This window comes from Pteronotus mesoamericanus, unplaced genomic scaffold (assembly GCF_021234165.1).
Source record: "Pteronotus mesoamericanus isolate MK-2021 breed Mesoamerican mustached bat unplaced genomic scaffold, CSHL_Meso_final contig_27, whole genome shotgun sequence".
Taxonomy (NCBI): Eukaryota; Metazoa; Chordata; class Mammalia; order Chiroptera; family Mormoopidae; genus Pteronotus; species Pteronotus mesoamericanus.
Genome location: NW_026555115.1, coordinates 7,848,893 through 7,869,912, shown reverse-complemented (window position 1 = coordinate 7,869,912; position 21,020 = coordinate 7,848,893). Strand labels below are relative to the sequence as shown.

Genomic DNA, 21,020 nt, shown 5'->3' with positions numbered 1-21,020 from the left:
ATACCTCAACAGCCACTTTCTTTAATATGAATATAATATTAGTGACATAAAAAAGCAAAAGCATTGATGAAAGGCCTTACCATGGAAAGGTATTCATTCGTACCCTGTTCTTATAAATCAGAATTCCTCCTGACATTACTCCAATCATAATTTCATTGTTACTTTGATCCTTTAAAAAAAGAAAATGACAAATCTAAAATACTGGTCTTTTGCTGTTATAAATATATTTTAAAAACAGAATTAGTTTATTGTTTTTTACACAATGAGGCATTTTCAAAGGCAGCACATAATTGCATATTTACAGACCTACATGGTAATTGTTACCTCATAAACATAAATGACAAACTACAAACTTAAATGCTGCATTATTAAAAGTCATTATGATCTAAGGATTTCACATAGTTTATAACTGAAGCTGACTCTTCAGGACAGGAAATTAGAATGATGAGTTAGCATCCATCCTTCCATTCATAAAATTACGTTCCAATCACTATGTAAATATGCTAGGATTGCAGAAATTGTATTAAACATGGAGGAATTCAGAGTATGGTGAAGGACAACCTGTAATAAAACAATATTTCCAACATAATGAAAACTCCCATAACTGGTATAATACAATAAAAATATCATGGAAGTACAGAGTAAGGAACACTTGCTGGAGAGTTTGGAAGAAAATTTGAATTACACTTTGAAGACTGAGTCAGAGTTTTCGTGCTAATTGATCCAATTTGAATAGCTAACCTGCACTACTAAGAAAATGAGTAGAATTAAAAAAATTTTTGGATGCTAATCAACTTTGGAATAGTTTTGCTTCTTGACTTGAAACATTCTATAGTTAAATCAATATAGTAATAATGCTTTTACCCTCTACTATTTATTTGCTCACAAAGACAGAATTGATGAAAACATAAGCAAGATTCTGTAATTGTCTCCCTAGGAAAACAAAAACCTTTAAAATGTAATTCAATAATTTCAAATTAAATAGAAGCTTATTAAATTAACTTGTTAAATATGATAATACACAACATAGCCAAACACAACACTGTATGCTAATTTCTCTGGCTGCTCATATTATTTAACAATAACAGTGGATCCACTGTACACTATTATTAGTCTTAAATCATTTTTTTAAAGGTCCTCAATTGGCAGATTAAGCCTAAAAGATGGCAGATTAATATATGCTACTATTACTTCTGCTCCCAATCTGAAAACATCAGAGTATGAAACAGAAAGAATCTATGACACTTGAAAAGAATCCATAACACTTGAAGGCATATAATCAACACACCAGACATTTTAAGGAATCTGTTAGATATAAAAAGGATAAAATCAGATTTATGGAGAGAAAGAAATTACAGAAAACCACAGCTCCAACTACACACACACGAGAAAATTCTATGTGGAGACAGAGCAGAAAAGTTAACAGACAGAAGTTCAGAGACAAGGAATAAAAAATAAAGGGATCCCTCAAATTACTGTCAGGATCATCAGGAAGGGAGGAGCATCTAAGGTGATAAGCTTTTACAACCCTTCAATCCAACCCCACATGGATTGAGCTATAAGACATAGAAGTATGTGCAGCCTGTCTAAAATAGTGAGTGTGGATACTCTCGCTCTTTAGGGACAGGAATTAGAGTGATCCCCGGAAAGGATGGGGAACCCGGAAATGAAAAAGGCAAACTACAGTCACATTTTATCTGGTAATATAGTTGTTTCTTTTTCCACCATCATCTAAAGCAGGCTATAGTAAAGACAAACATCAACCATAACCAAGTGTACTACGAATCACAAATACAAATGTAGTACACAACCAAGAATCACTAAGCACCTCACTAGAACAGAGACAGGGTAAGTGGGAAAATGGCTGTAACCAATTAAGGGCTACCGGCACTAGCAAGGAGAGAGTAAAACCAACACTCAACAAATTCATGGCTTAGAACAGGCAGAAGACCAGCTCCACCCATGATGGTGACTGGTTTCAATGTGTGGTAACCACTAGCCTCCTTATACAATTACTGTAATACATTAGCATTCTAAACAACACAGCTGGTGGCCCCATGATCAGAAAGGGAAAGTTCATATAAGGAGACAAGGTGGCCAAGGGGGCTCTTCTGAGAAGTCTCCACCCCTCTCCAGGAAAAATCCTGAATATTCCTCCCTCTTATTGAATGCACTACCCCTTTATTAAATAAGCCTTAATAAAAGAAGTAAATTCCACCAAGGAGAGGGGCTGCACTCCCTGTAGAGTAGCATTCTCTCTCTTCCACAGCTTCACTAATAAACTCACTTCAAACTCAATACTGCCTTGTCTTTGAATTCTTTCCTGTACAATGCCAAGAACCCACAGTGGGTCATGGACCTGCAGGTTTCTGGACCCCTGAAAGCTTGTATCAGAACCAGTACTATTAAAGAGATATACAAAACTCAACAAATAGACAAATCAATCAAGGTGCTAATATAATATGTTAGGAGAAAAACATGTTCAGGGATATCTAGGAGCTCTAGTACTTAAATTATAGCTATGCAGACTGAAATGGCAGTTTCCAAGGTACTATTAGAGGTAGGCAAGATAAAACATGCTAAAACAAGAAGACAACTACTTGTCCTTCATGGACACAGATGTGATTCATTTCAATGTACACAAAAGGCATGTTGACCATCTTATTTTAAAATATCTTACTCTGCTTTTCCTCTTATCACTTATACTTAATACTGTGCTATAAATTGACTTGTTTAATTTGTATCTTTTTTTTCCTCTTCACTATAATCTAAGTAGTAAACTACAGGGCCTTTCTTTTGCCTACCACTGGGTTTGTAGTTGCAGAAAAGTGCCCTGTACTCATTTGTGGAATGAATGAATCTCTATCATCTACAGGAAAATATTATCACTGTTCAGTTTGGCATTGATGGACTTTAAACAACTAGCCCACCCCATTTAATCTCCCCTCTTTTAACCAGTAAAACCCTTCTGTTTTTGTCAAGTCAGTTACATGTGTTTTGCCTACCCATAACTACATGTTTTGTTAATGCTATTCTCATCCTTTCTTCATGTCTGACAAATCAAAAGAAACCAAAGTCTAGATCAAGTTCATCTTCTTCAAAAATTTCACTGGTCTACATCTACAAATTTCTCTCACAGATATTTATCTATCTCTTAAACCATGTATTTGAAATACCTAATTACTGTCAGCTACATGATAATAGCTGCATAGTGTATAACAATGGCAATCTGTGATAAAGTATCTGTGGTAATGGAGCAGCTATATTTATTTGCTTTGTTAAAATTTACAGTCTGTAAGGTATTAATACTTTTACAAAATATACCAATCACATGCTTGATGTCAGATTGCTATAAAAGTTTCTTTTAGTTTTTTATATTTTATTGATTATGCTATTAGAGTTGTCCCATTTCTTTTCTCCCCTTTATTCCCCTCCACCCTACACTGCTCCTCCTCCCAGCATTCTCCATCCCTTAGTTCATGTCTATGGGACGTACATATAAGGTCTCTGGCTTCTGGATTTACTATATTATTCTTAACCTCCCCCTGCCTATTTTGTACTTACAATTTATGCTTTTTATTGCCTGTACCTTTTCTCACATTCATTCCTTTCCCCTCTGATCTCCATTTCTATTATTCTGTTCCTGTTCTAGTTGTTTGCTTAATTTTTTTTTTTGTTTCTTAGGTTCAGTTGTTGATAGTTGTGAGTTTATTGTCATTTTACTGTCTGTAGTTTTGATCTTGTTTTTCTTAAGTCTGTCTCTTTAACATTTCACATAATAAGGGCTTGGTGGTGATGAACTCCTTTAACTTGACCTTATCTGGGAAGTACTCTATCTGCCCTTCCATTCTAAATGAAAGCATTGCTGGATAGAGTAATCTTAGATGTAGGTCCCTGCCTTTTATGACTTTGAATACTTCCTAGCCCCTTCTTGCCCGCAAGGTTTCTTTTGAGAAATCAACTGATAGTCTTATGGGAACTCCTTTGACGATAACTCTCTGCTTTTTCTCTTGCTGCTTTTTAAGACTCTCTCCTTATCTTTAATGTTGGGTAATGTAATTATGATGTGACTTGGTGAGTGCTTCCTTGGGTCCAAGTTCTTTGGGAGTCCCTGAGCTTCCTGGATCTCCTGGAAGTCTATTTCCTTGGCCAGACTGGGGAAGTTCTCCTTCACTATTTGTTCAAATAAGCTTTCAATTTCTTGCTTTTCCTCTTCTCCTTCTGGCACCCCTATGATTCAGATGCTGGAACATTTAAAGTTGTCTCAGAGATTATTCCTAAGCCTGTCCTCATTTTTTTGAATTCTTGTTTCTTCATTCTGTTCTGGTTGGAAGTTTGTTTCCTCTTTCTGCTCCAGGTTGTTGATCTGAATCCCAGTTTTCTCCTCTTTACTGTTGGTTCCCTGTATATTTTTCTTTATTTCATTTTGCATAGCCTTCATTTTTTCCTGTTTTGCGAAAACACTCAACCAATTCAGTGAGCATCCAAATTACCAGTGTTTTGAACTGTGCACATGATAGGATGGCTATCTGTTCATCCCTTAGGTCTACTTTTGTAGTTATGATTTGTTCTTTCATTTGGGCCATATTTCTTTGTCTCAGTGTGCCTGTTAGGTTGGGATGGGCGGAGCCTTAGGTGTTCACTAGCATGGGGCAACCCAGGTTGCTGTGTTGTGATGCTCTGTGTAAGGGAGGGGTCCAAGAGGGGACACTGCAGCTTGCTGAGCTCTGGTCAGCTTTCAGTCACTTCCCCCACTACCCACAAGCAATTAGGCCCTTCCAGTGTCGATTTCCAGGTGGGTGGGTTTGTGTATGTTCTATGACCCTTTGGGTTTCTCCAACAGGCTCTCCTGTGAGGCTGGGAGTTTCTCCTGCCATGACAACCCTCACAGGTTTTTACTTCTAGAGGTTTTGAGGCTTTCTTTTCTCACACTGGAACCCTGGGTTGTGCAGTCTGTCTCCCTCCCCACCTGTTCCTCCAGTTTATTCGCAAGCAAATGTGAGACCTCCTGGTCCTCCAGCCACTGCTTAGCCTTGCATCCTCTCTACCCTGGCTACCTGTCTCCACCCTTCCTACCAGTCTGGATGAATGTTTCTTCTTTAGCTCCTTGGTTTTGGGACTTCCATACAGTTCAATTTTCTGGCAGTTCTGGTTATTTTTTGTTTTTAAATTTGTTGTTGTCATTGTTTTGGTTGTGTGAGGAGGCAAAGTATACCTACCTATGCCTCCATATTGGCCAGAACAAATTGCTATAAAAGTTTCTAATTGCTAACTCTCAATTTCTGTATGTAACTCATTCATGGGTCAGCACCAGTCTACGGTCACACTTTGAGAATCAATTAACTATTATATCATTTTACATTCTTCCACAGAGCAGAGTTCTCAAGTAAATATTTCTTAATTGATTTCTCATGGAAATATGCTTACATTTAGCCAGTCACACTAACAGAGAATATGGTTCATATAATCTCTGACTATAAAGACTTAAAAGATTTAAATATATAGTTACCTATGAAACTAACATTAAATGAGGACTAAAAGGGAGAGATTATTGTATGCAGTAGCCATATGACTTGACATGTAAATTTAGAGCAACCAAAAAATAAGGGAAAAGAGGATAATATTTCCAATTTTTTTTTACCTGCTCCAGTAATAACTGATGTGGTAATAATACAATTATTGCTTTAAGTGTGATGTGAGATAAAAATAGATTATGAGATACTCTAATTCTAGAATCCCTAGAGTCCTATAAAAATCAAAATATCCTGTATCTCAGTATAGCTACATAGAAACAATATAGTTTCCAACTCTACACACTTAAAAGACCTAGAAACAACCAAACCATTAGGAATGAGCATTCTCAACCCCTTGATTTAGATTCTGAAATATCATTTTCCATTAAAAGAAACCAGGGCTTGAAGAAATAGCCGATTCCAGGTCTGTGGCAGAAAACAGACAAGATAAACCTGAAACATCTGAAAATACTAATAGCATGGAAGCTATTAAAGACAACAAATGTACATTAAAAGGACTTACGGGACAAAATAAGAGACTTCCAGTGGCCAAAGATGAGACAGTTTGAGTTTAAATAAGAAAAAGAATTATAATATTTTGAAACTTATCACACAAAATATTTAATCCTTGAATTTATAATGATATTAAAAATATATTTGTGTATCCTCTCAGGGTAGCAGTGAATGAAGTCATTACTTTGAAAACTAGGTAAATAAAAGGAAAGAACAAACAACACTTTCCCTGCCTTTCCCATATGAACTGTTTTACTGGGCAATCAAATAGTAAAAGAAGGTAAGTGACTCCCTATTAAATTATCCCAGCAAATAAATAAAAACAAAAGTAACTAGGGTATTTCTATTTTGCACCCTCTAATGAATTAATAGATCAAGGCACTGAACATCAATGGCTACTAATATTAAAAGTTGTGAAAACCAGACTTTTTACGTCTCCTGATAAAATGCAACAAAGGGATCAATACCAAATCTGGTCATGATTCCAGATCAAGCTTGCCATGGTCTTGCAAGAAATATATGGAACAGCAGAACATGTTGAACCACACCATAAATATTTGAACAGCAAAATCCAGACTGAGAATCTACAGGTGAAATGGTCCAGCTTTCTAACATGAAAATTCCAAAGAAAAGTAAGGGAAAGGGGAAAGGAGGCATTAAAAGACATGGAAAGATACCTAGTTAAACAAAAAGCAAGACCAAGCTATAATAGCTAGGAAGACACACTTGGATGATAAAACCATAAAAGAATACAATATAGGGAGGGGCTGTATTAGGGCAGGACACAGAGAGGGTTCCTAAAATAGTTCGCTAAATTCTACTGGTTGACCTGGGTGGTAAAGTTGCATATCTTCACTAAGATATATTCTTGTACCTGTGTTTTATTTTATAATAGGATGAAAAACAGCAATGTAAAATGGATGAAGTTAGGGATTAATAGGAATAGATGTTCAAATATTTTCTACCCATACCTTAATTGTTCATTTCATGTTCCCCTATACTGCCCTCTTTTCCTTTGGAGACTATTGCTCTTAAGACTATTTAAATGTTCCAGCTTCTCTTATAGTCACATGTCAAGAGTTTACTAAAATTTTATGGTGTCATGGATAGGAGCAGTATTACCTTTAACTTGTATGAGAAAGCTATTAAAATAATTTTATTTTTACTTATAAAAAATTTCAAAATAGATCAAAATGGTGGAGGAGTGAGTGAGTCACACTGACCTCCTCCCAGGACCAATCTGGAATTACAACTACATTGTGGAGAAACCACTTGGAAAAAACAATTGAACAACAGAGAGAGAGGAGTTTTATAACCTTGGACAGACAGAAGGGATCGGCTTTAGCACAACCTAACTGGTAAGGAGTGCAGTACAAACATAACCTAACTGGTAAGGAGGGCAGGGCACCCACAGGCGGCAACACCAGAAGGATAATGAAATGGCCAGTTGGATCCCCTTGAGAAGAGTGGGGTCTAACCCAAAAGTGGGGATTTCCAGCTTACAGCACCAGAGCACGAAAAGAACACAGATAACAGCCAGCTGAAAAAAGCTGCAGTGTTGCTCTCTGCCAGAGACAGGAGGCTGGAGATGCTAAGAGCTATTTAAAGGGCCAATGCATATATTTTTATTTGCAGCCACTTACTCTGGGCTCCAGCAAAAGTGGGGGCAGAGTGGGCTAGAGATGCCTCAGGAGATACTGAGGAAGGAGGCTTTTGGGAGAAAACTGAGGGAGTAGCCGGCGGGATCCCAGTGATCACTCCTTCCCCAGAGGGCAGCAGCCATCTTGCTCAGGTAGACCACTCCCCTGAGCAGCAATAGCATGAGAAGACACAATAGCTCCAACCCCAGGAGGGACTCGGCCATGGCCTGGTAGTGCTAAAGCCTGAATGCTGAGCACACAATGGCAGCCACAGACAGTAGATCCCTGGCTAAAAGTGACACAAATTGGTCTACAGACACTTAAGGAGAGACTTGAGATGGAGGCTTTGGGGAGAGAATGGAGAGAATGGCTAGTGAGATCCTGGTGCTGACTCCTACCCATATGGCAGCAGCCACCTGGCTCAGGCAGACCACATCCCTGAGTGGCAGCAATGTGAGAGGACCCAATAACCCTGCCCCCCAGAAGGGAAGCCACCCTTTCCTGAGCTGTCAAAGTCAGTCTGCTGAGTGCAGAGTGACTAGATTAACACCTGAAGGAGACAGCTACAGACAGTAGATTCCTGGAAGACTCGAACAGACTGCCTAAGTTCAAATAGGGTCAACAAATGACATCATCAGAGGCAGATCCAGAAAGAAAACACAGTGGTCTCCAATGATAGGAGTTCATACCACAAAATCAGGAAATCAAGACAGATCAATTTAAGAAGCAGAAGCAAAAAGAAGATTCTCACAAATACTGGGATGACAAAGAAATACCCCTCCAGTCGAAGGGAAAGGAAGAATTCCCACAAAGAGAATTAAATGAAATAGAGGCAAGTAAACTATCAGATATTGAGTTCCAAACAATGGTTCCAAGGAAGCTCATAAGCTCAGTGAGCTCAGAGAGAGTTACAAAAAACTACAGGGAAACTATCAGGAACTTACTGCAAATGATATCAGCGTGAAAGAGGACATAGAAACTCAGTAAGAGGCAAGAGGAAATGAAGAATACACTTTCTGAATTGAAGAACATAGTAGAAGGAATCAAAGGCAGGCTTGATGAAGTAGAGGATTGAATCAGCAAGCTGGAGGAGAAGGTAGAAAAAAGCTCCCAGAAGGAGCAAGAAAATGAAAAAAGACTCAAAGAGAATGAAGAGGTGTTTAGGGAAATGCAGGACAACCTGAAATGTAATAATATCCATATAAAAGGGATACCAGAAAGAGAAGAGGATGAGGAAGGGATTGAGAACCTGTTTGAATAAATAATGATGGAAAACTTCCCCACTTGGAGGAGAGAAAATGTCACATAAATCCAGGAAGCACAGAGGATGTGTCATTCAAGAGGAACCCAATGAAGCCCACTCCAAGACACATCATCATTAAAATAGCAAATATCTCAGACAAATAGAGAATCCTAAAGGAAGCAAGGGAGAAAGAGGTAGTAACATATAAGGGAGCCGCAGTACAGCTAGCAGCTGACTTCTCAACAGAAACACTGTAAGCCAGAAGGGAGTGGCAAGAAATATGCCAAGTTATGAAAAGCAAAGGCCTGCAACCAAGACTGCTCTACCCAGCAAGGCTCTCAAAATGGAAGATGAAATAAGGAATTTCTCAGACAAAAGACAGTCATAAAAATACACCTCCTCCAAACCAGCATTGCAAGATATGCTAAAGAGACTGCTTTAAGAAGATGAAGAGAGTCTGTGAATACCCAGTTACTTTCATAGTCACCAGTATTTGATATTACCAATATTTTTAATACTTATGAATATGATTGTGACAATGATGTGTTATTTTAATTGTTCCTTCATTATTTGCTGAAACTAAAACTGTTTTTGTATATTGCCTGCCTATTTCTATTATTTTAAAAAAGCTTTAAATGACTTTTTGGTATCTTTATCCATTTTTTGATTAAAGGTTTGTAGAATTTTTTTCCTAAAAAAAAAAAAAAAATCCAAAGACACTTATTAACCCATTTTTAGATGTGTTGCAAATACTCTACTATTTTATTACTTGTCCTTTAATTTTTTTATATGTATATTACTATATAGTCTTAAGTGTTTAATATAGTCATACTGACAATATTTTACTTTATAGCTTTTGGGTCTGAATATGTTACTTTTGTGGAAGAAAAATATTATTTTTGTATTTTCTCCTAAACTCCTTAGATTTACATATTGGTTTTTAACTCACCTGAATATTTTTTGTATAATGTGGAAATAGGGCTCTATATTTGTTTTATTTCAAGTAACAGTGGTCCATGCACCTTATCTGTTGAATAAGCCTTATTTTCCCCATTGATTTTAAATGTCAATTTAATCATATATTACACTGTTAGACAGATATATCTGTTCTTTCCTAGAATGCTCATTATATTTCATTGATCTACTTGATTATTTCTGTGCTGGTGTCATGTTGTTTTAATTGCTAAGACTTTACAATGTATTTAAATTTTTTATTATTTTATAATGGATCTTAACATTTAAATAAATAAATAAATAAATAAAATCTGCATTAAAAAAAAAAAAGAAAGAACTCCTACCTTTTGTGATATCATGGATGGAACTGGAGAATATTATACTAAGTGAAATAAGCCAGTCAGTGAAAGACAAATACCATATGATCTCACCTGTAAGAGGAATCTATTCATCAAAATAAACTAATGAACAAAATAAACCAGAGGGAGGAAACATGGAGCAGACTGAAAGTGATCAGAGGAGATGGTGAAGGAGGACAGTGGTGGAATGAAGGAGAAAGGACTAAACAAAGAACATGTATGAATGACCCACGGACATGGACAACAGAGAGGGGATTGACTGTGGGAGAGGGGGGCAGGTGGTATGGTAGAGTAGGGCAAAAGGGGAAAAACAGACAACTGTGATAGAATAAACATGATTTAAAAATTAAAAAAATTTCAAAAAATTATAGAAATATCAATGAAGAAGTCAAAGGGCACCCCGCACCTTCTCTACCTCACTCCCCAGAGATATCCAGCCACTATTAACACTTTAGCATACTTTCTTCTACATCTTCGAGTTTTATAAAATAGAAATACATATTATATATAACTACATAATTTCTTTAATCAACAAAAACTGGGACACAGTGTTCTGCGATTTTTTCTGTAAGCACTTTGTACACATCTGTTTGAGCCCATATACATATTCTCCTGATTTACAATTGGTAACTTGAAAACTTATTTAATACACTTAATCTACCAAACCTCATAGTTACCTTAAATGTGCTCAAAACATTTACATTAGTCTATGGTTAAGCAATTATGCTGAGTTTCATCTCAAGAGTAACTGCCTTCCTCTTCTCACCAGAAGCAGGAGATGCGCATAGATAAGTGTTTTGTAGACACGATGGGATGAGAAACACAAAACACAATATCCAAAAAGGCTGGCAACAGAGCGCACAGTATATTATCAGTCGTTTACCTGTGTGACTGCATGGGTGATTGGGAGCTGCGATTTGCTGTCACTGCCTAGCATCACGAGAGATTATCATATGGTATATCATTATCCCAGGAAAAGGCTGAAATTCAAAATTCAAAGTATGATTTCTACTTCTGTGTCATTGTAAAGCTGAAAAACCCTAAGTTGAACCATCATAAGTCAGGGACCACCTGTACCTCTAAATCAATTTTAACTGCTGTATATTATTCCAAAATATGGATTTATCACAATTTCTTAACCATTCCTGTTTATTCATTTTGAGTTTTCCTAATATTCTAATATTACAAACAATGCTGTAAAATAAAAATCCTTGAACACATTATTTGATACCTCTATGAATACTGTAAAGATTAGAATCTGAGAAATGGAAGTGATCAAAGATTATATTCATACTAATATATGCACTTTAAAAGGGTTCTACAAAGCTATATTTCAAAAATGCACTGGAATGTCTGCTTTCCATATGCTGACCAAGAATAGACATTTTTAATCCTTTGAAATTTTTTGCTCTTCTAATAAAATTAGTATTTCGTTTTCATTGTTATGTTTTAGAGTATCAGGGAAAACAAGCAATTTTTCATAATAATGGTCATTTGTATTTCTCCTGTTAAATGTTCTCTGTTTTTCCTAGTTTCTAATTACGTATTAATAATTTTAAAAATTATTCCTTTGTGGGAACTCTTTAAAAAACATTGTCACATATGTTGAAATTATTTTTTCTCTTACCTTTGTGTTTTTCCCTGTATAATTAAAAATTTTTGTATATTTTTAATGTAGTTAGGCATAATACACATTCACTAATAATTTTTTAAAAAGTCTGTGTGCCTTACATAGGCCTAATAGTGTATATGAACTCAAATTATTCAGTGAAAATGAATACAAGCAGTGATCTACTGATCCTTTCATACAGATGTCTGATACAAAAAAGGAGAAAAAGAGAAAGAGGGAGGGAGGAAAAGAGGGAGGAAGAGAAGGAAAAGAAGGAAAAAAAGAAAAGCTATGTCTAGATATGTGATGAGTGAAAGCACACAGCAGAATTATGGAAAGTAACTGTGTGATCTCAATACTCTAGGGTAACACAGAGGAAATCATTTATATAGCTCCATTCTGACAGAACAGATCTTTTTCTCTGTTTCAAGAGATTTTATTTTTTTTATTATTCTAACCATTCTGTCAAAAAGTCTTCGAACACATGCAGGTTAAAAACAAGGTTTTGGCCCTGGCTGCTGTGGTTCAGTGGGTTGCGTGTTGTCCTGCAAACCTAAAGGTCGCCAGTTCAATTCCCAGTCAGGGAACATACCTGGGTTTGGAGCCAGCCCCTTTTTGGGGGCATGCGAGAGGAAACTGATTGATGTTTCTCTCACACATCGATGCTTCTTTCCCTTCCTCCCTCCTTTCCCCTCTCTCTAAAAATAAAATCTTTAAAATACACAAACAAAAAAAACCCCAACATTTTGGAAGAAGCTATAAATTGGTTCTTCTCTTACCTCACAGGGTTGTTGTAAGTATTAAATGAGATTAATATACATAAAGCTTTAAGTAGGGTGTCAAGCACTTAGTAAATGCTGTATAGATGTTTCCTGTTTTTATTGCCTGTGTGCTATATAGCAAAATCTCTCAAAATTACTGCCTTCATAGTCTTTCTTAAACAATCTCTAATCAGCCTCTGGTCATTACTGTATTTCCAAAACTGCCCTTACAAGGTCACCAGTAACTTACACATTTCTAATCCAGTATTCATCTGACATAGTTGATTACCTGGCTTCAAAGACACACATGTGTCTTTTACAGAAAGAAAGGTTTTCTTTCCATATAAAAAGCTATTTCTTCCTGGTATCCTTCCCTGGTTCTTTCTCATCTCTCTAACCTCTAAATTGTGAAATGTTCCAGCTCTGAGGACCTTTTCCCTTCAATATCTACTAGGTCTGTTCCTTCAGTATTCTCATCTCATGGCTTTAAATATTTTCTAAAAGCTAGCAATTTCTAAATGTGTATCTCTAGTCCAGACCTATCCTCTGAACTCCAGTTTCAAATGAAGGAACTGACTACCTTCCTTCATTGGGAGTACAAATCCAAAATTAACATGTCCCAAAACTAATTCCTGACTCACCCTCCCAGACTTGCTTCTCTCTCATCTTTCCCAGCTTAGTGACTTATTCCATCTTTCTAATTGTTTAGGCCAAAAACTGAGGAATCATTCCCAAGTCCTTTTTCTCTCACATCTCATAACAAATACATTGGTAAATGCTGTCACTTCCATATTCAAAAGATATACAGAATCTGATTACTTTTCACCACCTAATAGCTACAACCACCATAATCTCCCACGGGGATCACTGGAATAGTTTCTTGCCTGGTCTCTTTTTTTACTGCCTCATAAAATACTCTCAAATCAGCAGCCATTATTATCTTTTAAAAATATAAATCACATGACAACTTTTATCTCCTCAAATCCTCTAAGGTCCTGCTTATAATAAAAAGCCAAAGTCTTTAAAATGTGCTATAAAGCTCTGGTCTGCACTGGCCTCACCAATACTCTTCCACCTTGCAATGCAGCAGCCATACTGTTCTCTTGGCTGTTCCTTGAACTGCTAAGTACACTATATCACAGTTTTTCATTGCAGTTTCTTTTGCTGAGAACATTCTACCCCACATACCTGTATGACTCCTTCGGGTCTATCTATCTTCTCAGTGAGACCTTCCCTATCAGGATACCTCATTTTTTAAAACATTTTTTAAATTTTTTAAAGCATTTTAAAAATTGTTCAAATACATTTGTCTCCATTTTCCTGTCACCACTTTCCTCTGCACCACCTACCCCCACCTCCCACCCTCAATCCTTCCCCACTTCATGATACTCCATTTTTAATTGTCTCAATCCCCTATCTCAGCTTAATTTGTCCCCAGTACATCTGTCACTACCTGATATATTACATATTAAATAACTGCAAGAAAATTGAATATGATGTACATATAGTAAAGTACACAAATCTTAAGTGTACAACTTGAAACTTTGCATATATGCATACATAAACACATCGACACTTCTATGAAACCGCCACAGACCAACATGCATATTTTCAAAATTCCAGAAGGCCTCCCTGTTAGTAACACTCCTCTATAGGTAATTGCTATTCTGATTTCTGTCAATCTAGACAGGTATTTTACCTGTTACTGAACTTTTACTTTCACGGAATCACACACTATGTATTCTAATTACTCAATTATTTGTTTAAACTCTGTCTTGCCCATCAGAGAGCAAGGTGCATAAAGATTGGGTTTTATCTACTTTACTCACTGCTGTACCCATGATGTCTATGAACAAAACTTGGAATGTAGAAGGTGCTCAATAAACAGCCACTGTATGAATGAATAATCAAAATAACATTAAGCTTTCCTTTCTTGAAACTTTGACGGGTAATAATTGTTTCTCGGTACAATTATCTTCATCGTTATTACAAATACCCATGGAAATAAGATATTCACAGGTAAGCCTAGTACTTGGGTAAATTTGTTTTTAGGATTAATTTATAGCATCCTGTATCTAACTAAAAACCTCAAGTCAAGCCTTCTGTCATTACACTTATATTTGAATTAACTAGACATCAGTTTCTTAGGTAAACACAGAGTTTACATTATACTAACATCCTTACAAAACAGAGATTGAACTTGAGGATCCATGGCATAGAGAAGTCTCATAGCTTTATTATGTTCTTTGATTTTATGCTCACAGTTTAATATATACTGATTGATGTTTTAATAAAGAACACAGACAGGTGTTTAGCGAGCCCCCAAACCATTCATTTAATAAGTTAAGACATTTTAGTTATGCCAGCATTTAGTCCTGATAGTGCTTTTTCCATGTTAAAGAAGTCAGAAATTCCTTACAAAAATTTAAAACACATGTTTTTGTATTAATTTAATATACTCAAGTTGTTTTACATTCAAGAGTACTTTGATATCCATTATATCATCAACCAATCCTAACCACAAACTTAGTGGTCACTAATTGTTATTCTTTTAGATGAGTGAGTGTCTGAAAGAAAGCACAGAGTGTTGGGTAGAAGTAATATTATTTATACTAAAGGCTTATTTAGAAGTATGTTTGTTAATTTCAAAATATTTGGACAATTTTAAAAGTTTTTTTTGTTATTGTTTTTAGCTTAACTGCACTGCACTCAGAAATTATATTCTGTGTTTGAAAACAATGCATACTCTGAAATTGTGGGGAGAGTATTCTACATGGGTCAGTTAAGTCAAGTTTGCTGACTATATTTTTAAAGCCTTCTATATCTTGCTGAGCTTGTTGCTATAGATATATCTATATCTATATCTTGCTGAATGTCTTATTAGTAAATTGATAGGGGAAATTAGAATCTATCATTTTTTTTTTGAAATACAATGTTAAGAGAATAAAAGGGCAAACCAAAGAGAGGGAGAAAATATTTGCAAATCACATATCCAACAAAAACTATGTATCTAGAACACATGAAAAGTTCTCAAAATACAAGAGCAGAAAAAGAAACAATGAAATTAAACAATGGGAAAAACAACTGAACAGACATTCCTCAAAGAAAATAGCATGTGCAACATCATTAGTCATTAGGAAAATGCAAAGTAAAACCATGATGAGGTGAACACACAATACAGTGCACAGATTTTGTGTTGTGGAAATGTGCACCTAAAATCCATAATTTTGTTAACCAGTGTCCTATACCTAACAAATTATTAAAAAAAAAAAAAAAAGACGAACTTAAAAAGAAACAAAACCAAACAAGTAGTACCACATGCTCAAAATGATGTGAAACAACTGGAATTTGCAAATGTTGCTGGTGGGGATATGAAGCGGGTCAATCACTCCAGAAAAGGGCTTAGCAATTTCAAATAAAGCTAAATATGTACTTACCATATGACACAGAAGTCCCACTGTGGTTTTCACCCAACAGATATGAAAACTTAAATTTCACACAGAAACCAATTAATATGTGTTTGCAGTAGGACTATAATTTAAAACAATCCAAATGTCCTTCAATGGCTTGAATGAATAAACAACCATGGTATGTCTATACAATGGAATACTACTCAATGATAAAAGGAATGCACTAGTATTGATATACACAATAACTTGGAAAAATCTCAAATGCATTACTGGAAGTACAAGTAGCCCCTTTCAAAAGGAAACATAATACAGAATTCCATTCATAAAACACTTAGGAAAAGACAAAACTAGAGTCAGAAAATTGGCTTGCTGCCAGGGTAAGCTGGCTGCACATTGGGAAGTGGGGAGCCAAGTGGCAGGGATACAGGGGAACTGGTTGGGGACTAGGGGTATCATTTATCTGTTTTCCAATCAGGGAAAATCAAGATGGTGGAGGAGTGAGTGGAAGTCACACTGACTTCCTCCCAGGACCTATCTGTAATTACACCTAAATTGTGGAGAAATCACCTGGAACAAATAACTGAACAATAACAAGAGATAAGCTGTATAACATCAGAGACAGAAGATTCAGCTTTAGTACAACCTAATTGGTAAGGAGTGTGGTAGAGACTCAAGAAGGTGGACTGGGCGCCCACAGACAGCAGCACCAGAAAAACACTGAAAGGGCCAGTTGGATCCCCGTGAGAAGAGTGGGGTCTAAACCAAAAGTGGGGATCTCCAGTCTACAGCACCAGAGCCCAAAAAGTACAGAGAGAGGAAACAGCCAGCTGCGAAAAGCAGCAGGGTTGCTCTCTGCCAGAGACAGGCAGCTGGAGACGCAAAGAGCCATTTAAAGGGCCAACGCATAAATTTTTATTTGTAGCCACTTACCCTGGGCTCCGGCAAAGGTCGAGGCAGAGTGAGCTTGGAGATGCCTGAGGAGACTCGAAAGGAGGCTTTGGGGAGAGGACTGGGAGAGTAGCTGGCAGGATCTCAGTGCTGACTCATCCCCCATGTCGCAGCAGCCATCTTGTTCAGGCAGACCACACCTCTGAGCAGCAGGAGTGCAAAAAGACCCTATAACCCTGCCCCCAAGAGGGACTCTGCCCTGCCCTGCGCTGTCTAAGCTGGCCTGCTTAGTGTCCAGTGACTAGATAAACAGCTGAAGGAGACAGCCACAGACAGATTCCTGGAAGTCTCAAACAGAATGCCTAAGGTCAGACAGGGTCAGCATCTGACATCATCAGAGGCCGATCCAGAAAGAAAAAAAAAACAGCAGTCTCCAACCATAGAAGTTCACACCACGAAGTCAGGAAATCAAGACTGATCAACTTAAAAATCAGAAGAAAAAAAAAAGGAGTCTCACAAATAATGGGAAGACAAAGAAGTACCCCCTAGTCAAAAGAAAAGGAAGAATCCCTGGAAAGAGAACTAAATGAAATAGAGGCAAGTAAAGTATCAGATACTAAGTTCCAAACAACAGTTCTAAGGAAGCTCAATGAGCTCAGTGAGCTCAGAGAGTTAAAAAAACTACAGGGAACTACGTGGAAGTTACTGCAAACTATATCAGCATGAAAAAGGACATAGAAACTATCAATAAGACACAAAAGGAAATGAAGAATACAATTTCTGAATTGAAGAGCACAGTAGAAGGAATCCAAACCAGGCTAGATGAAGCAGAGGATCAAATCAGTGAGCTGGACGACAAGGCAGAAAAAAGCTCCCAGAAGGAGCAAGAAAATGAAAAAGGATTAAAAAAAATGAAGAGGCATTTAGGGAAATGCAGGACAACCTGAAACATAATAATATCCATATAATAGGGATACCAGAAGGAGAAGAGGATGAGGAAGGGATTGAGAACCTGTTTGAAAAAGTAATGATGGAAAACTTCCCCAACTGGAGGAGGTAAAAAGTCACACAAGTCCAGAAAGCACAGAGGGTCCCAGTCAAGAGGAACCCAATGAGGCCCTCTCCAATACACATCATCATTAAAATGGCAAATATCTAAGACAAACAGAGAATCCCAAAGGCAACAAGGGAGAAAGAGGTAGTAACATATAAGTGGTCCGTAATACGGCTAGCATCTGACTTCTCAACAGAAACACTGTAAGCCAGAAGGGAGTGGCAAGAAATATTCCAAGTCATGAAAAGCAGAGGCCTGCAACCAAGACTGCTCTACCCAGCAAGGCTCTCAATTACAATGGAAGGCGAAATAAGGAATTCCCCAGACAAAAGACAGTTAAGAAAATACACCTCCACCAAACCAGCATTGCAAGATATGCTAAAGAGACTGCTTTAAGAAGATGAAGAGTCTGTGAATACACAGTTACTTTCATAGTCACCAATACTTGATATTACCAATATTTTTAATACTTATGAATATGATTGTGACAATGATGTGTTATTTTAATTGTTCCTTTATTATTTGTTGAAACTAAAACTGTTTTTGTATATTGCTTGCCTATATTATTTTTTAAAAAGACTCAAATGACTTTTTGGTTCTTTATCCATTTATTAAAGGTTTGTAAAATTTTTTTCCCTAAAAAAAAAAAAAAAACAACAACAAAAAACTATTAACCCTTTTTTAGATGTGTGGCAAATACTTTCCTATTCTATTACTTGTCCTTTAACTTTTTTATATGTATATTACTATACAGTCTTAAATGTTTAATATCAATATTTAACACACCTGAATATTTCTAATATAATGCATGATATAGGGCTCTGTATTTGTTTTATTTCAAGTAGTAGTGGTCCATGCATCTTATTAGTTGAATAAGCCTTATTTTACCGATTGATTTGAAATATCAGTTTAATCATATATTACATTGCTTGACAGATATATACATTTTTTCCTAGAATGCTCAGTATATTTCACTGATCTACTTGATTATTTCTGTGCTGGTGTCATGTTGTTTTAATTGCTTAGACTTTACAATGGTTTTAAAATTTTTATTATTTTATAATTGATTTTGACATTTAAAAAATAAATAAAATCAATCTGCATTTAAGAAAGAAAGGAGGAGGAAAGGAAAGGGAAAGGAAAGGGAAAGGAAAGAGAAAGGAAATGGAAAGGAAAGGAAAGGGAAAGGAAAGGGAAGGAAAAGAGGGAGGAAGGGTTCCTGCCTTTTGCGACAACATGGATGGAACTGGAGATTATACTAAGTGAAATAAACCAGTGAAAGACAAATACCATATGATCTCACCTATAAGTGGAATCTATTCAACAAAATAAACTAATTAACAAAATGAACCACAGGCATGGAAACATGGAGTAGACTGAAAGTGACCAGAGGGGATGGGGAAAGAGGGCAATGGTGGAAAGAAGGAGAAAGGACTAGACAAAGAACATGTATGAATGATCCATGGACATGGACGACAGAGTGGGAATTGACTGTGGGAGCAGGGTTTGGGGGTGGGATGGGTGGAGGGGAGCAAAGGGAGAAAAATTGAGACAACTGTAATAGAATAAACATGACATAAAAATTAAAAAAAAAAATAAAAAAATAAGAAGAAACCAGTGCCAGGTATTAGGTGTAAGTAGAAGGTTGGACTATAAGGGTCAGCATGAGTGAGATTTTTTGGGGGTGATGAAACTGTTCTGCATTCTGATAGCCGCAGTTGTTACATGGATCTATATGTGTATTACAACACATACAACTGAGCACCAAAAAAAAAAAAAAAAATCCATTTACTGTATGTTTTTTAAAAAAACAATACCTCCCTGCTCCATCTCCCCAATTTTTTCTTCTTTCCTTTTCCCCCTGAGTTTTCATTCATTCTTTACATTTCTTCTTCTCTTCTACACATACAGTTTGTATTTTCTTAAATATTCCATATTCTCTGGTGATTTCAGGTCCTCATTCATGCTGATGGCGCCATAGTGAAAACCACACTCTATGCTATTCTTATTCATGCTTCAGTAAATTTTTCCTTCTAAGAAGGCTTCTCTACTTTCTCATCTCAGGTTGGATTAGATATTCTTGCCATATGAATCCCATAGTATTCTGTACTTTCCCCTTCATATCCTTACATACGAGTATTTAATTGTTAACATATGTTCCATTTCTTTTTCCTCCACTACACTGTGAGCTCCATGAGGGCAGGGCTAATTGATGTTTTGTGCACTAAGTAATCTTCAGCATCAACACTGTGCAAGGCACATAACAGAGCCACCACAGTGAATGCACTAAGACCTATTTGTATTTTGCAGACTGCTATAACTAACTTGGCTCTTGGCAGAGAGAAAATATCTGCTTTTCAAAATAAGATGTTTTCTCAAATACCCTTTTGGTTTGTGATATTCAATGAAAACTTAAGTGTTCTATTTATGTATCCTGTTCTCTCTACCTTTTTGTTCCTGATGCTGCAAAATTTCCCTTCAAATTCACTGAACATTTGCACATTTCCTTTTTAAGCTATCTGTATCCACGCACAACAGAAACAACCTCTCCTGGCCTTTTTTTTTGGGGGGGGGGTGCACTGTACAAAATGTTTCTGAAAACTCTGATTGTTTAAAATTTAGATTACATTAATCTGGCAGTCTATGACTTCCTTAGAAAAAGCTTTACAATCTAATAATTTGAATAAGAAAATAAATCTTACTTTAAATAAATAAACAACAGTATGGTTAATAATGTGTGAGATCCAGCCATATCACTTAAAAAAGTAAAATACAAAGGTTCTGCACAAGAAGAGGGACTTCCAACAAAACAAAAAGGCAACCAACCTAAAGGGAGAAGATGTTTGCAAACAATAGCTCCAACAATGGGTTAATATCCAAAATATATAAAAAACTCATATGACTGAACACCAAAACCCCCTGAAAAAATCCAATTAAGAAATAGGCAGAGGATCTGAACAGACACTTCTCCCAAGAAAACATACAAATGGCCAATAAATATATAAAAAGATGCTCAACATCACTAGGGAAATGCGAATCAAAACTACAATAAGATACCACGTCACACCTGTTAGAA

At 36.5% G+C, this 21,020-nt stretch overlaps 1 protein-coding gene across 2 annotated transcripts in view; it reads right to left on the bottom strand.

Annotated features, from left to right (window-relative positions):
• PTPN4 (protein tyrosine phosphatase non-receptor type 4) overlaps window positions 1–21,020 on the bottom strand; it is a 258,211-nt gene that overhangs the window by 104,591 nt on the left and 132,600 nt on the right. For both annotated transcript variants that reach the window (XM_054575007.1, XM_054575008.1), the window contains one exon: window positions 81–169. In XM_054575007.1, coding sequence (XP_054430982.1) covers window positions 81–169 — 89 coding nt within the window. The remainder of the gene's footprint in view (window positions 1–80; window positions 170–21,020) is intronic.